The 16967-nt window shown below is 42.1% G+C and overlaps 3 protein-coding genes across 3 annotated transcripts; 1 reads left to right on the plus strand and 2 right to left on the minus strand.

Annotated features, from left to right (window-relative positions):
* Positions 1–1629: 1629 nt before the first annotated feature.
* On the plus strand, positions 1630–11535 carry LOC107226450 (tubulin beta chain). Its single transcript, XM_015667267.2, has 3 exons — positions 1630–1883; positions 6757–6865; positions 9950–11535. The coding sequence occupies exons 1-3, from the start codon at positions 1827–1829 to the stop codon at positions 11149–11151; spliced, it is 1368 nt and encodes a 455-aa protein (XP_015522753.1). The 5' UTR covers positions 1630–1826; the 3' UTR covers positions 11152–11535.
* A 196-nt stretch (positions 11536–11731) lies between these two features.
* Positions 11732–13537, minus strand: LOC107226447 (tubulin beta-1 chain-like). The gene is made up of 4 exons (XM_046734351.1): positions 13481–13537; positions 13290–13398; positions 12963–13190; positions 11732–12888 (listed from the first exon to the last, which is right to left on the minus strand). Exons 1-4 carry the CDS (start codon positions 13535–13537, stop codon positions 11732–11734), a joined length of 1551 nt encoding a protein of 516 aa, XP_046590307.1.
* Positions 13538–14875: 1338 nt separating this feature from the next.
* LOC107226452 (tubulin beta chain-like) lies at positions 14876–16854 on the minus strand. The gene is made up of 2 exons (XM_015667268.2): positions 16554–16854; positions 14876–16290 (listed from the first exon to the last, which is right to left on the minus strand). The coding sequence occupies exons 1-2, from the start codon at positions 16608–16610 to the stop codon at positions 15010–15012; spliced, it is 1338 nt and encodes a 445-aa protein (XP_015522754.2). The 5' UTR covers positions 16611–16854; the 3' UTR covers positions 14876–15009.
* Positions 16855–16967: the final 113 nt, after the last annotated feature.

The raw sequence follows: 16967 nt of genomic DNA on the forward strand, positions 1-16967 counted from the left end.
CTTCCCGTGATTCGTGTAAAAATAATACTGGGAGGTGCTTTCGTAAGGAGGAAATGATCATCGAATGTTTCGATTCAGTGCATCGACGTTGTATGGTTATATCGATTAAATTATGGTTTCACTGGGTATTATTAGCTGCAGCTAACCAACTGATACTCATTGTCAGCAGGCTGACGCATTTGACTCATGCGGGAAAAGCTGGCGACTTGTGAGCGTTGATAGGATATACAGTCTTTTTCGCGCCCACTTTACAGGCTTCAGGTTGGCCCTCGATGCTCGATGAAAATCCACCCCAAACGCTTCCACGAACTTATATATTATAACTCGATCCTCTAACGCTGCTTGCTATGTTTCCGAATGATACGCGAATTTTAGCATTTTTGAAGCGGATGAAATTTGTTTCGAATCCGAATTTAAAACCAAATGAATCCTTCGTATACCCATACAGATTAGGCTAACCGTGTTGAATATTCGATACGACTGTTGAAAGTGAAATGAAATAGTCACTTGATACAGAGCCAAAAAAATGTGTTAGTAATCCGATATTCATAATATCAGCATCCCGAGGTTGACAACTTTCAAAAGCCACAGAAATGTTCCACAGGAATATCTACATAAATAAAACCACGTTTTATGTTATGGATATCATAAGGTTTACGTTGGTTTCAAGAGCGCTCGACTCTTCATCAGTAAGTATTTTTTTACTGTAAATTGAAACACATTTGTGTGATCTGATATGCGATCTTTTTACGTAAGTTTAAGTACCAGGAACTACCGGCCGTATTCAACATTTTTTTTCAGTCTCACTGATTAGGATACCGCTGATCAAATAAAATTTATTTGCCAACGTAGATATCTGAGTATGCTTCAAAATTACCAAAGAAGCAACACGAAATTGCTCTTTTGTTTAAAATCAAAATTTCCATGTTCAACGTATGTGCAAGTTTGACAGAAGTCTCCAGAAGTATCCAGAAGTTTTCTCGCAAATTTTTGCATTCACGCTATGAGATAAAAAGTAAGAAATATTTGAATTTACTCAAAAATGTTTAAAATTTTCAGCATGAATTTCTGATGCTATTATAAAAAGACCGAGTCCTCATATTCGAATTATGTAAAAACATACCATGTACCTGGAATATAATTCCATTCTAAAAATTTCAGTATAACTCCAAAGTGTCTACTTTTCCCGATAAAAAAAAACAAAAAATAAAAACCATTCATTCTTATCCCTTTCGCATGTATAAGTCATATTTTACCCAACGATAGGAAATGATCGACGAAAAATTCGAAGACGTGATAAAATCGGCGAACGTGTGATTTGAAGCCTAAAAATTGAAGGATTTTAATATTAAGTGATATATCCCATAACCCCATGACATATCCAAACAGCAGCCAGATCGAAATTTTTACCCTGAGAAACCATGTATTCCAAGCACTTGGTACTTTTCCGGGTGTGTTTAGTGTAGTTTCGGTTTAAATAACCATTGTGATTCACGAAATTTCCATCGGCGGTACCGCATCCGTTCTGCTCGAATTCCGTGGAGTTCTTAAAGTCCCAGAGTCTCCTGGTGGGGATGGATGACGGGTGGCTGCAGGGCGCCGGGCGTCCCGGCGACAATGTCGGCGAGACAGACGGTGCTCTTCAGCCACTCGCATTTCGCCGGCGCACTTGCTCGTCCGCACTTCTGGTGGTACTCCCTCGGCGACACGCTCCCTTACGCATCAGAACAGGAGACGCGGCTCATCGTCATCGCAACGCGTTTCGGCGAAAGATCCGATCGTCAGCCAGGACACTCCGCAGGGAACGCAGGATAGAAAAACCGACAATGAGGGAGATCGTTCACCTACAGGCCGGTCAGTGCGGAAATCAGATCGGAGCCAAGGTACGAGACGAATTTCACCTCTTTTCAAATTCGAATCTTGCCAAGCGTTCCAAACATGGCTTTAGGAACACCGGCGGTTTTTTTGAATTCAGGAATTCAAGGGTCTCAGTTTCACGTCTAAATACCGTTACGATTCATTATATACCGATTGTACATTTTTGCGCCTGACACTGTAAAATGAACGATTATACGAACATGGTTTTAAGAACACTGGCGGGTTGTTTTTGACTTTGGGAATTCGCGGGTTTCGATTCATTACTGATTGTACATTTTTGCGCCCGACACTGTTAAGTGAAAGATTTTACGAACGTGGTCTTAGGAACACTGGCGGGTTTTTTGAATTCGGGAATTCGCGGGTCTCATTTATATGCACAAGTTTTTTTACAATTCATTGCTGATTGTAGAGTTCTCTGCAAGAAATACTATAAAACGAACGACTTGGACATTGAATTTCTAACCCAAGGAAGAGTTCAACTGACACAATAAATTTCCGGTGCCTTCTGTCACTTCTCGACGTTTTTTTTTCCCCCGTTCTCATACACGAAGGCAGTATGTGCGGTGCATATGCACGCAGGCCGGAATAAGAAGAAAAGTAAATAAACCAATCGCGGGACCTCTTAAACCGCAGACGGTACGCTCTGATTCCTTGACGATTCAAATCCAGCACTGAGACTCTTTCAAAGGGGGCTCTTGACTTCCACTCGAAACCGGCTAACTTGATCACCGAGGCAAGTATAAGATAACGACGAAGAATTTGACACCGATTCTTGAAAATTAATCGTTGTATGAATCATCGGTAAAAGAAATGATACGATCTGTAAGCCATTCGTTGATGTTATGGAACGAGAAATTGATCGCCGTAGCAAATTTTATTCTAGCTATCGGATTTCCAATAGAAATATCTTCCGATCTATAAAAATCGGCAAATTATGAAAATAAACGAGTATCCGTTGAATTCTTCCGCACCCCGCATTGTAAATAATATGCTTCGAGTGGTGCCTGCATGTAAAAATATATTCATAGATATGTACGCGGCATTCTGTATATAATTTCCGGCGATGCGTTGGCAACGACGTGACGCTTGCAAAATGTTGTCGCCAGGATACGTGTACGTGTGCATTTACTTAATTGCGAGCTCTGCGTATATATCTTATCGACCCGCACCCAGGAATAATATCCTACCTGCGGTGTATAATATTCCGATTGACGACAGCCCGTCCCGCTTCGTACGGTTCTTTGTCATGAAAAAGCGACGAATAAGAAGCAGTTAAATCTGATCGAAAAGAAAAAATTCGGGCAGAGATTATCGACCGTAAAAAACCGAAAATGATTTGGGCCCACCCTTCCGGAAGTTGAAGCACTAAACCGCAGACTAAAAGAGGAAACTGAAACCCGCACTTATCGTTAATTAAAACGTTAATTTCCCTGAGTATTTAAAACCATGAATCAAGAGTTTTAAAAAATTGATCCCCGTTTTGCCCATTATTGAATTTAATTATCTTCTGTATTTTACGGTAACTATTCCCTGTACTCTAAATTTTTTTATTTCCTTAGTACAATAATAATATGACACTTTTAACGCTCTGCAAACTTGCGGGAATAAATATTTGAGCAATATAATGGTGAGGTTGACTTTAGCTACACGGGAACAAGATAAGATTGCTCGAAAAAACGCCGAGTGTATTAACGGGATCGTGATTAATTTTTATCGGGAATAAAACATTTCGAAATCAATGAATAATATGATGTTCGAAATGGAGAAAAAATTGCAGGTGATTCTCTCGGCTGATCGTGAGATCGATGCGGTACAGTTTTCTCGTTTTTCGAACGTTTCTTTACGATTTCATGTCCGTTCGGGTAAACTAGAGAATGCTCGAGTTTATTGAACTTTTTGCGAGCCAGCAACAGTGAGCGAGCGAATGACTCAGAGCTGGAAGCCAGCGGTAGGAAAACGCTTTATTGTCCTTGGGTCTTGGAGGAGGAATAAAAATAATTATACTAAATTGACCTTTATCCGTTCCAAGACTCGCGGTTAAGGGACGAGCCAACAAATTAACTACGAGGAGTGCTTAGCGAGCGTTTAAACGGGCAATTGCACGTGAAATTCCGATCGAGATTCTCCCGCAATTACCGGCTCTCTTCTTTCTTTCCTCCTGATCTTTCTCCGGCTGAAAATTATTTCCTCGTTTTTAGCCGTCTCAATTGTCCCCTCGAGATTATGACAGAGCATCCCACTTCAAAATTAAAACCATACGTCGACTTAGTTTCTCGGTAAATTTTTCCAGCATCAAAGTTTCATCTCAACCTTCATATCTAGAGTGAATAACCAAAATAAAAATAATCAAAATGCTTCTATTTGAATAAAGAAACACTTTCTGGACGATTTTGGGATGTTCGGGACATATCTCAGAAATTGAGTGTTTTTTTTCTTCTTTAAGATTTGCATTTTTCTCGCAATCTGAGAATAATTCTACAAAATAAACAGCGGCGTTGTATTTGTCAGGAAATTTTACCCCTATTTTTCATATACTCGACAGTTATTTAATATGCAGTATATCTCGAGAAAATCGTAAAAAACGAAAATCAAGATCTTACCGAGTCTCTCGTCCCGTTCATTTACAATTATCAGTTTTTGCTTCCCTTCCCTTACTTCCCGAATGGAACATTTACAACGCTACATTAAAAAAGCACCCCGCTCTATTCTCACGTTTCTTTGTACTCGGTGAACTCGGATATGTACGTAGAAAGTCCGGAACTCAGGGCTTCGTTCAACATGCGGCAACCGTGTGGCGAGAATGATACGGAATACTCGAGTCTCCGGGTGCAATGAAGGACTGTCGTGCACGTGCCGTGTTCTCAGCTATCCGACCAGCCATGCTATCCGTTAATTATGCGCCATTTCATAACGATTTTAACGAGACTTCCTGGCTGAACTCGCTCATTCGTGACACTGCATACGTGTAAAAAACGTTCGCAGCTATGAATTTTCACCCAGGATAATAATTGGCCCAACATCCTGTAATCGATTCCCGAGAAGTCAATTTTCACGAAAAAAATTAAGATACGAAATCAAAATTAGCTAAAAAGAAAATCCGGGACTGATCGTCGAGAAGGAAAGTATTTCACCCTCGCATTGGTCTGTATACATAGTAAATTTCTGACGGTAAAAAATTCAACGCGATTATAGGAACCTTCGAATATTAGATGTGTATAATCAAAACTCATTCACGGTTCGATTTATCGGTCAGTGAACATTGGACTCGATTTTCTGCACGACGGATCTCGCGATCAGAGCGTGAAAACAAAGCTTTATTCAATCATTGGTTCGTTTAGTTTACCCACATTTATGAACGCCGAGAAACGGAGGAGGACGGCGATTTTGCGAATCCGGACTTAGTTGCAATGTTGTAGATAGACGGGATAATCCCAGTTACGCTCGAATCTCTCAGTCTAATTATTATACTTTAATGACGGTTTTATTCAAATGAAATTCATCCGCGGAACGAAATGCAGATTAGAAGATCATCTATTTGACGTTTTAACGATTAAGGTGAGCCTATAAAGACGACTCGCCTAGTCAAATTGTTTCTTTTTCACTTTGAGTTGATACTATTTTCGATTTGACAATCGGAACGAGTAATGAAAATATTCTTAAATCTACACGACCAGATTGTGAATAATTTTTATCTGACAAACTGAGAAACAAAATTACTGCCACGAAAAGATAAATGAAGGCTATCCGAATTAGTTTCGGTTTATTCATCGTCAGCAATTGATCCTATCTTTAATTAAGTCTGAACAAATATTAATACCAATTGTCCTTTTATTAACCTCTCATAAATCCGATCTCTTTACAGCCAATTAAAACGCAGTTTTGTCAATAAATAGTTGAAACCGAGGGTGAATCTGCATTTCCCCAATTTTCTCGTGAAACTAAGCAGAAGCGACTAGGGAGAAAGTCGAGTCTCGGGGATTCGGAAGCCTGGGAAATGCGTCTGGGTTTATATCTATGTCCATATCTCGTAGCGCGATGCAGGCTTAGCGGCAGCCGAAGCACAGTGGGGTCTATTAATAGTGAAAAAGAAAATAGTAAGAGACGAGGAGACAAACGTAGAAGGAGCTGTGCGGTGCTGCAGCAGGGCGAAAGAGAAGAAGAGGCTGTTAACGGAGCGACTTCTCTGCTGCAGTGCATGCGACAACTGTCCCCGAGTGCAGCGTACCGGCTATTTATACTTACCGGAGACATATTATACCACCTACCTCCTCTCCTCGCGCATCTCATCCGCGACGGGATTTTTGACGTCCGAAAAGAGTGCTTCAAACCCGGCGCAGCTGCGCTCAGAAATTATCACCTTTGCCTCTTTCGGTGTTCTTCGATCGGACAGGGATGACAATTAGTTGAGAATCTCTCCAACGATGGTCACCAAGTTAAAAAATTAATCGATGAGTCGATTATTTCGTAGTTTTTTGAAACGGTGAATTTGAAACCAAAATTTCGTAAATTTCAGTATGTAGTCTTAATAGGGGAAAAGTTTTTTCATAATTTATAATTTCGATTGGAATATTTTTTTATTTTAGGTAAAAATATTCATTCATCTTTCACTTTTTATGTCAAATAGGTATACTTAGTAAGTAAGATAATGATAATAATTGATACTTTAATCAGATAAATTGATACTGTATTGAGTTGTTTATGGGAATAAAAAATAAAAATCGATTGTGAAGAAAAAAAATCGAATCGGTCGATTAAGCGAGTTTGAAAAATAATTTATCATACTCTAAAATCGATTATTTTTGTCATTCTTAGTCGAGATTCATGAACTGAATTGAACTCTATCGTAATACGTATATATATATATCAATTTATTTGCAGTTCTGGGAGGTCATTTCCGAGGAACATGGCATCGACCCGTCCGGCATCTACCACGGGGACAGTAACCTCCAGTTGGAGAGAATCTCCGTTTACTACAACGAAGCCTCAGGTAAAATTTACAACTCGTATTTTTTAATCCGACAATTCGAGGAAATTATTACAATTGAAATAGCAAGAACAAAGAATTCTCTAAATCAAGAACATAAATAAAACTGAATTTTTTCAAAACTTTATTGATTCAATTTCAAATTGAATAATAAGTAAAAAATTCCAACAGACAAATTGAAGAACTGAAATTGATCCGCTGAAGTTTGCCGATGACGCGATTTTATTGCAGCAGCCTGACTGGCTTCTTTGACTATGTATACACTTGCGTGAAAGTGAGGATTTGTGAGACGTCATTCTTAGAGTTAAATATACAGTCAAAGTAAACACAGTTTCCCTCATGAATCGGCTCAGCAGCTGTTTCGACGTTAGATAATTCGGTCTGCAATTAGTCAGAAGAGAGACACTCCAATATGATTTCACGAAGCCGATGAGCTTCTGCACTCATCACTTTATTTTTATGAAAAAATTTTCTATCAACATACGAACTCAGATCGCTTCTCAGTGAATTTTCTCCTACAGAAATTGAGATGTCGAAGAAAATTCGCTGTTGCTAGAGGCAATAATTCTTCCGATGAATTAGAGACCAAAGGAACTGAAATCCAAACACCCTTTGATCTGATTCCCCTTGTGTCTAACGGTTGCACTATTACTGCATCGAACTGTTATAAGCTTTAAGAGATCAATCCCGACAGATCAGCTGTTTAAAAATTCCATTTAAATACCTCGCTCATTTAAAAACATTTTCTGATGAAAAGCACCGATGACTCAGCTCAGTGATGGAGAATAGCTTGGCATAACATTCGTCATATCGTTGAGATGTGATTTTTTTTTTCTGTTTATGACTTGTTGTTTCAACAATAAAAATTTTACGACACCCGAAGTGAGTCAAATTTCACAGTATACAAACTGTTCTCTTTCCGGGAATGTGTAACATTACCTAGACGCGTAAATATAGGCATACTTGCACGTCGATTTTCGTAACTTATCGGTGACTGGCGGTGGAAATGAATCCGGAATTAAGGAATTCGGTAGCCCGAGACGCAAGTCCTAAGAAGCGAAATTTCCAGTCGTCATGCACCGACCTTGTACGGTTGGGACGGTTCTTAGCGGATAGCGAGGTCTCTCAGTTCTCGTTGGTCAAAAATAGATTTCTCCCGCAGTGTCGACGGTGGTATGTCAAAGCCTCGGAGGCAGGACGAATGAATTTGAGAAGAGAAAGAAAGAGAAAAAAGAGAAGGGAAAAAGCGTTCGGAGCATAGAAATAAGAAAGGAGAAACTGGCAGTCGAGGAACCTCGTTAGGTTACGACTGAAATAACTTTTTTCCAAGTCATACGGTTTCCCTTGGATGCGATAGTTCAACGCAGGCAAACGTATAGGATGTGTTATAGGAAGTAGCTTGAGCTCACAAATAACTGGTATGCGAGATAAGCTTCTCCGTGGCCAACAATAAGACTAGAGTAAAAGGGGACAGAAATATTGCTTGGCCTCTGAGCCCACCGGAGATGTTACTTATCTTTTATATCCCATCGTCAAAAACAATATACTCGTCAAGCCTGAACGGCTTCGGTATGGTGGTCAGAAATGTTAGGAATGCGGAAAGAGCACCACATGTGCATCAAACGGACCAGATCATTTCACCCGAACTAATCTGCTACCTTGAGCAATCATTCAAGGAATTGAATCGGAGCCACTCAGATGCTAGATATATGAGGATCAGTTTTTCCTGCAGGTTATTACAACTTCGTGAAGACCGATTATAGATAATTGGTTGAAACGTTTTGCTGAATACTCATTTCATATTATTGTTTACCGAGTTACAACGTTACTATAATCAACAGTTATTTACCGATAGCCATTTAACGGTTTCTTGGACCCGAGACCAGATGCCACTCGTAATAAGTTGATCACACTTGCCAAACCATATCCAAATAAAGATTTCCGCCTGTGAGTTAATTGTGATAATGAGTTTTCAATGGAATGACAATTGAGCTATGATTAGTATTCGAGATTTGTCGCACCGCGGTTAAATTTGATCGTTCGGCGATCACTGACGCAGGTGAAAAAGAAGCTTACTACGTCTGAAACGGAGATGAGTAAGATCTACAGAAAAATTGAATGTCATCGCTGTACGTGCAGAATTGAGAATCGTATCGTAAGAGTCTGGGACTTATGAGTAACAACGCTTTGCGCTCCGATTAAAGGCGGGGTCTTTTTTTAAACCGAACTCCTTTTGAAGGCCATAAAAAAATTAATGTCTGAGGCATATCGCGACCCGCGAACGTAAATACGAATCTATTCGAATTTATTATTAGAACGTGCTTAGCGTGGCTAAATTAGCTTCCCTAAAAGTCGCGTTGGTCCACGACTCGAGACTTCCCCTCCATGTACGCGACAGCCGCGGCTCTTTGTCACCGTTTACAATTACGCATACTGCATGCGGTACACGTGCAATTTGCGTATCGTTTGTTCCCTTCCATGCACAGCTCCATGTACAACGTACCAAAGCGTAATGACGATAACTATCCACTGCACTGTGACTCGATCTGTGTGGTACCAGCTATCGAGCAGGGTCCGTGTGACGAGAAAAGTTTTCGCCCTGTTTGTCACCCTTGAGAAAAATTTTCATTGGTATAACGTTAAACGTGAGAGAGTAGGGGAAAAAACCGAGTTGGCACCTCGAAAACTTTGCATATTCGTACTCTGATGGTATTTTAAGTGTCTGGTTTGCTTTTTGAAGAGTTCAATATACACGTGGCGTGAATGAATTCATGCGAATGCAGGCAGGGTCGCTAAATGGAGAGAATTTAACGAGCAGTGCATGCTTCGTGAGTTTTGAATGACGACTGCACTCATATTCAAAGTGGAGGTTCTGGTTATCCAGGCTCGAAATTAAAGAGAGGCGGGAAAACTTCAATGGTCTACCACACAACTCGTATTTCACTTCAGATCATCAGAGTGTGAATTGCAGAGTTCGAGGATGAGAAGTAACTTATATAGCTTCAAGTATCGTCTTCTATTCCAGAAATTTGTGTGTCGAAAGTGTAAAATAAACCACCTCACGATGATATGTGGTGTTTCTTTCAGTTGCAACATCGACAAATGGAGGAAAGTACGTTCCCCGTGCGATTCTACTCGACTTGGAGCCCGGAACTATGGACGCAGTGCGTTCTGGAACGTACGGGAAGCTGTTCCGTCCGGACAACTTTGTCTTCGGGCAAAGTGGGGCCGGAAACAACTGGGCGAAGGGTCACTACACGGAGGGTGCCGAGTTGGTCGACGCGGTTCTGGACGTCGTGCGAAAGGAGTGCGAGAACTGCGACTGTCTTCAGGGATTTCAGCTGACGCATTCCCTGGGGGGTGGGACGGGATCAGGAATGGGAACACTCCTGATATCAAAAATCCGCGAGGAGTATCCGGACCGGATAATGAACACCTACTCCGTAATGCCGTCCCCGAAGGTATCCGACACCGTTGTGGAACCGTACAACGCGACGCTGTCGGTTCATCAGCTGGTGGAAAACACCGACGAGACGTACTGCATAGACAATGAAGCACTGTACGATATCTGCTTCCGGACCTTGAAGGTCTCCAACCCGTCTTACGGGGACCTTAATCACCTGGTATCTCTGACAATGTCCGGAGTGACAACGTGCCTCAGATTCCCAGGGCAACTGAACGCCGATCTACGTAAGTTGGCCGTGAACATGGTGCCGTTCCCACGACTCCATTTCTTCATGCCGGGATTCGCTCCACTCACTTCTCGCTCGATGCAACAGTACTCGGCCTTGTCGGTGCCCGAGCTTACCCAGCAGATGTTCGACGCCAAGAACATGATGGCTGCCTGCGACCCGAGGCACGGACGGTACTTGACAGTGGCTGCAGTATTCCGGGGAAGAATGTCGATGAAGGAAGTCGACGAGCAAATGCTGAGCGTTCAGAACAAGAACAGCCCGTATTTCGTCGAATGGATTCCCAACAACGTGAAGACGGCCGTTTGCGACATACCACCAAAGGGACTCAAGATGTCGTCAACCTTCATCGGCAACACGACAGCCATTCAAGAATTGTTCAAGAGGATCTCTGAGCAGTTCACCGCCATGTTCAGGAGGAAGGCTTTCCTACATTGGTACACTGGCGAGGGAATGGACGAGATGGAATTCACCGAAGCTGAGTCCAACATGAACGACCTGGTCTCGGAGTATCAGCAGTACCAGGAAGCGACCGCGGAGGAAGATTTTGAGCCCGAGGAATGCGGAGATGACTTTGAAACCTGCGAACAGGAGTGAAGCTTCGTCGCTGTTTGCTTTGACGTGGACGAAGGCCGAGAACTTCAGCGATAAAACAGACTCGTTCCAGGAAACGGCGTCGATCGATCATTTAGATGTAACACCGTGTATCATCACGATATAAGAATGTCCTAAATACTTTAGTCATATTTATGTTATACTATTATATACTAAACGTAGTATTTGCTACTTTTCTAATTTTATACTTGAGTATAATGATAGATAGTTAAACAGATATACGGAAGACTGAAGATGAAAATTGTAAACATTTACTTATGTGTTGGTTTGGGATTAGGCCAGGCTTTCCTTTGTAACACGATTGTACATGATCCCTCATACGAGCACCAAAGCTCTAACCAAAAATTTAATTGCGATTACACCGTATATACATACTTCTTTACACCTAACAGCTTTTGGATACCGAGGAAAAGAGTTTTCTTGTTCCTACTCTTCAGGGGATAGTTTGAGGATTCTAATTTATGAATTCGAAATCTCACAGATCAAGTTCTGGGTATTGCTACAGTAAGTGAAATGAAATTACGTTATTATTGAACACTAACAAAAATCGGTTCGAAAGTGTTCATTCGTCTGGATTTGGTCCTGCTTCTCCTGCCTGGCTCTCTTCTCGTTTCTCCGCGTCTTCTGGCTCATCATCTGCTATCTTTTTACCTTCTTCCGCTGCTTGAGTCTTCTCTTTCATTTCACTTTCTTCTGCATGGTCCTCTTCTTGATCGTCGTCTACGATGATATCCTTATCAGGTTCAGCCTCCTGGTACTGCTGATACTCTGATATCAAATCTTGCACGTTTTTTAGAGCATTAGTGAAGTCATTCTCGTCCATACCCTCAGTAGTGTACCAGTGAAGGTAAGCCTTTCTTCTATACATCGCGTTGAATTGAGCAGTGATCCTTTTGAACAGTTCTTGCATGGATGTGGTATTTGACACTGACGTGGCAGCGACTTTAAAACCCCGCGGTGAAATGTCACAGATTGCAGTTTTAATATTGTTCGGTATCCATTCGACAAAAAACTTGCTGTTCTTATTCTGGACGTTGAGCATTTGCTCGTCGACGACCTGAAACATGGAATAGTCGGAATTTAAAGAATATTTTGGAGTGAAAAAATCTCCATAACGAAGCGCCCTCTCATGACTCATAACCTTGGTGGATACGAGTCCTCTGAAAATGGCTGCCACGGTGAGAAAACGACCTTTGGTGGGGTCGCAGGCTGCCATCATGCACTTGGCGTCGAACATTTGCTGGGTAAGCTCCGGAACGGACATAACGCGAAACGGTGCAGCGCTGCGGGAGGTCAAAGGGGCGAAGCCAGGTACAAAGAAGTGGAGTCTCGGAAAAGGCACCATATTGATGGCGATTTTCCTCAAGTCAGCGTTCAGTTGGCCAGGAAACCTCAGGCACGTCGTGATGCCCGCCATGCACGTCGACACGAGGTGATTCAAGTCGCTGTAGGTCGGTCCAGCGAGTTTCAACGAGTTGGAACAGATGTCGTAGAGGGCCTCGTTGTCCATACAGAATGTCTCGTCACTGTGTTCGATCAGGTTATGCATCGTTAGAGTCGCGTTGTACGGCTCAACGACTATGTCCGAGATTTTCAGGGACGGTATGATCGAGTAGGAGGTCATAACCCGATCCGGATATTCCTCGCGCATTTTCTTCATCAGTAAAGTCCCCATCCCTGAACCAGTGCCTCCTCCGATAGAGTGCAACAGCTGAAATCCTGTTCCAGTATTGATTTCACTATTGATCTATAATGATTCGCTTGTTAACTCATCATTGATAACCGCTGATTACCTTGAAGAAGATCGCAGCTTTCGGCTTCTCTACGAATAATGTCCAGGGCAGGATCCGCAAGCTCGGCTCCTTCCGTGAAGTGACCTTTAGCCCAGTTGTTTGCAGCACTAGCTTTTCCGGCCATGAAGTTGTCCGGCTTGAACAGCTTCCCGTAAGGTCCAGATTTTACTGAGCTCAGCGAAGTAGGATCCAAATCAGCCAGTATCACTCTCGGGACAAATCGCTCACCTGGCGAATGGAGAGATGATGTATGAGGAGAAAGAGAAACAGTTTTTTGAAAAAGTCAAATTATGGCTGGTTCAATATGGGGACAACGGATTCGTTTACCTTGTGCTTCGGTAAAGAAGACGTTTATCCGTTCCTGCTGCAAGTCCGACTCACCATGGTATTTTCCTTCGGAATTAATGCCATGTTCGTCAGCAATGACTTCCCAAAACTTGGAAGGAAATTTACCAAGGTCAAGTGGTGGATGATTTTCGTTTGCCGCATGATTGCTTCATAGCTTCAACCGATCTTACCTTGGTACCTATTTGATTGCCGCATTGCCCAACTTGTATCTGCACGATCTCCCGCATTGCGTTATTTCACTCGAAGAATTTTGTTTGCTAAATAAGAAGAAGGTTAAATTTTGTGTCAAAAGGTGATGAGGCCGCGACTTTTAATAATTGCGAAGTTTATTGGAAAATTAAACAAAGGATTGTCATTTTCTCACGGCAAGCTGAAGCTTACGGAAATTTGTACGAGCAGAATAGACTGTCGATAAGTCTCTTTCTAAATGAACGCTTTTAAGCAAATACTTTAACGACAAATTGAGATTTATTAAAAAAAAAAGAGATTGAAAAGTGGTCATCGAAAACACGCATTGAAAATCATTAAAAGAAATTGCAGCATCCGGGTTTGCAGTGTGCTTAGAGCCAATTTGTTTTCTACTACAACATACAGAAACTTCTTCATTATACATATTGTTATTTCTCTTCTGTGTTACTAAATGACAATTAAAAATTCGAGTATATTCGAAATTTTTCGTATATTCTGATAAGAATACTGTTTGATAACCTTACAGTTGTGTGTTTCTTTAATGTAATTAAACTAATAAATTCGGTATGTATAAACTATTACGCTATCGAATTCACTCCCGTCTACAATGGATGAATGATCACCTAAGGGCATAATTCGGAAGGGAGAAGAAAATCTGTCGGTCGCTATTCCTAAAATTGTGACGTCACCGAGTGACTGCTGAATGCTCGACGATACGACCAACCACTTCTTATAAAACTGCCACCGCGGAGCGACGAGTGGCAAACGCAAACGCCCTCTACTGTTTTTCATATCTTTTGTAAATTTTCGAGTGCTGAAATGGTGGAAAAAAGCTATTGCAAATCGATTCTGAGACAAGATTTTCGCGTTTGAAAATTGAAGCGTAAAGTACTGTTAAGTTATTGTCAATTTTTTTTGATTCTTCCAAGAAATATCAAGTGCCTATTAGTACCTAAAATTGATTGTCTGATAGGCCGCACATGGATGTCGGATTGATAACAGTTTTTTGAGTCATTAATACCTTCAGGTCACCGACCTTTATCGTTGCGACTAAATATCGACTCTCATAAAAATTTCTTACGTCACATAAGAGGTACACTCGGAAATCTGGCTTAAAATGGTCGGTGGCTCATATTGTCATAATTTATCATATGGTGTTGTTCGTAAAATTACTTTTCCGCAATTGCGTCGTGATTTAACAAATACAATATAAACGTAATTGGTCAGTCGCCATACACAGTGTTGCTTCACGTGGTAATTAATTTACAGGTATATGAATCAACTTTTTATTTAAAAAAAATGTAAATGTACGGATAAAAACATTTTGAATTCACTACAATTATAGGTTATATGTTCAAAAAATTGAAAATACACGTACATAAGCATAGTAAAGTTCTGGTAAAAAGTGAAAATGGTAACGAAATAAAGACATGTCGAAATATAAAATTGATCTCAAAAAGGTGTTGGACGAGGTGGCGTTCGAATTCCGCGGTTTGTGCTAGGGCGGTTCCTACTTTTCCTCGCTCTCCTCTTCCTCGTCAAATTCACCGTCTTCTTCGATCGTTGCCTCCTGATATTGCTGGTATTCCGAGACCAAGTCATTCATGTTGGATTCAGCCTCCGTGAACTCCATCTCGTCCATCCCCTCGCCGGTATACCAATGTAGAAAAGCTTTCCTCCGGAACATGGCTGTGAACTGTTCAGAAATGCGTTTAAAAAGTTCCTGAATAGCGGTCGAGTTCCCGATGAAAGTTGCGGCCATCTTAAGACCGCGAGGTGGAATATCGCAGACAGCAGTCTTCACATTGTTGGGAATCCATTCCACAAAGTACGCGCTGTTCTTGTTCTGGATGTTCAGCATTTGCTCGTCGACTTCCTTCATCGACATCCTACCGCGAAAAACCGCAGCAACAGTCAAATAACGACCATGTCTGGGATCGCATGCGGCCATCATATTCTTAGCGTCAAACATCTGCTGGGTTAGTTCCGGAACCGACAAAGCTCGGTACTGCTGACTACCGCGCGATGTAAGCGGCGCAAATCCTGGCATGAAGAAATGGAGCCTTGGAAACGGCACCATGTTCACGGCAAGCTTCCGTAGATCAGCGTTGAGCTGTCCGGGAAATCTGAGGCACGTCGTTACGCCGGACATTGTTGCAGACACGAGGTGGTTCAGGTCACCGTACGTCGGAGTGGTGAGCTTCAGGGTTCGGAAGCAGATATCGTAAAGGGCCTCGTTATCGATACAGTAAGTCTGGTCAGTGTTTTCGACCAGCTGATGAACGGATAGAGTCGCATTGTAGGGCTCAACGACGGTGTCGGACACCTTGGGCGATGGGACCACGGAGAATGTCGTCATTATCCTGTCAGGATACTCCTCACGGATCTTAGATATCAGCAGCGTTCCCATACCGGATCCGGTACCGCCACCGAGCGAATGGGTTAGCTGGAAGCCCTGAAGACAGTCGCAGTTCTCGGCCTCCTTTCTCACCACGTCCAAGACCGAGTCGACCAGCTCTGCACCCTCGGTATAGTGCCCTTTCGCCCAGTTGTTTCCAGCGCCGCTTTGGCCGAAGACAAAATTGTCCGGACGAAACATCTGCCCAAAAGGACCTGACCGCACTGAATCCATTGTTCCCGGCTCCAAGTCTACCAGGACTGCTCTGGGTACGTATTTCGGTCCCGTTGCTTCGTTATAGTAGACGTTGATCCTTTCCAGCTGAAGATCAGAGTCTCCATGGTACTCGCCTGTCGGGTCGATGCCGTGCTCGTCTGAGATCACCTCCCAAAACTGCAATATGCGAAGATTTTAGTAATGTTGTTCCTTAGAATCCCAAAAGGCTTGAAAGTTGGTACGTTAGGTATTACGTACATATGTACTTTGAAAAGGGATAACAGGGTATTCACTCGCAGGGCTAAACTGTCACTAATTTAAATATGTGCTTCACATTCATGAGAAATTAGTTAACGTTCAGCGAAGGTCGATGGTCCGTTGGTTATCTTAATGACAGTGTACGAACCCTCTGACCCTATATGACCCTACATGAAACTGACCTTCGCGCCAATCTGGTTACCACACTGGCCCGCCTGGATATGGACAATTTCACGCATCGTAGAACCGTTGATGCTTCAAGAGGAGATGGCTGGCTGTATTTCTGACGAATGCTTCGAAAAACGAGAATTTTTTTAAAGAGACGGTGATCGAGGGCGAGATAAGATGGTCTGTCGTGTAAATTACTAGATCTACAAAACAAACAAAAACAATGCTCTTCTTCTCCTTGACAACGGTTCCTCGATCCAACCTCCCGAATCGGGCTATTCCACAATACATTTGCTCTCTAAAAATGAAATCCACTTCAAGACAACGCATCGAGTACTTCATTGATCCTTTCTGCTCGACTGAGGCTGAAATTTGATGAAAATCATTTTTTTTTTTTTTCTTTGGACCATCGAACCAGTATTCCAACT

Source organism: Neodiprion lecontei, chromosome 3 (assembly GCF_021901455.1).
Source record: "Neodiprion lecontei isolate iyNeoLeco1 chromosome 3, iyNeoLeco1.1, whole genome shotgun sequence".
NCBI lineage: Eukaryota > Metazoa > Arthropoda > Insecta > Hymenoptera > Diprionidae > Neodiprion > Neodiprion lecontei.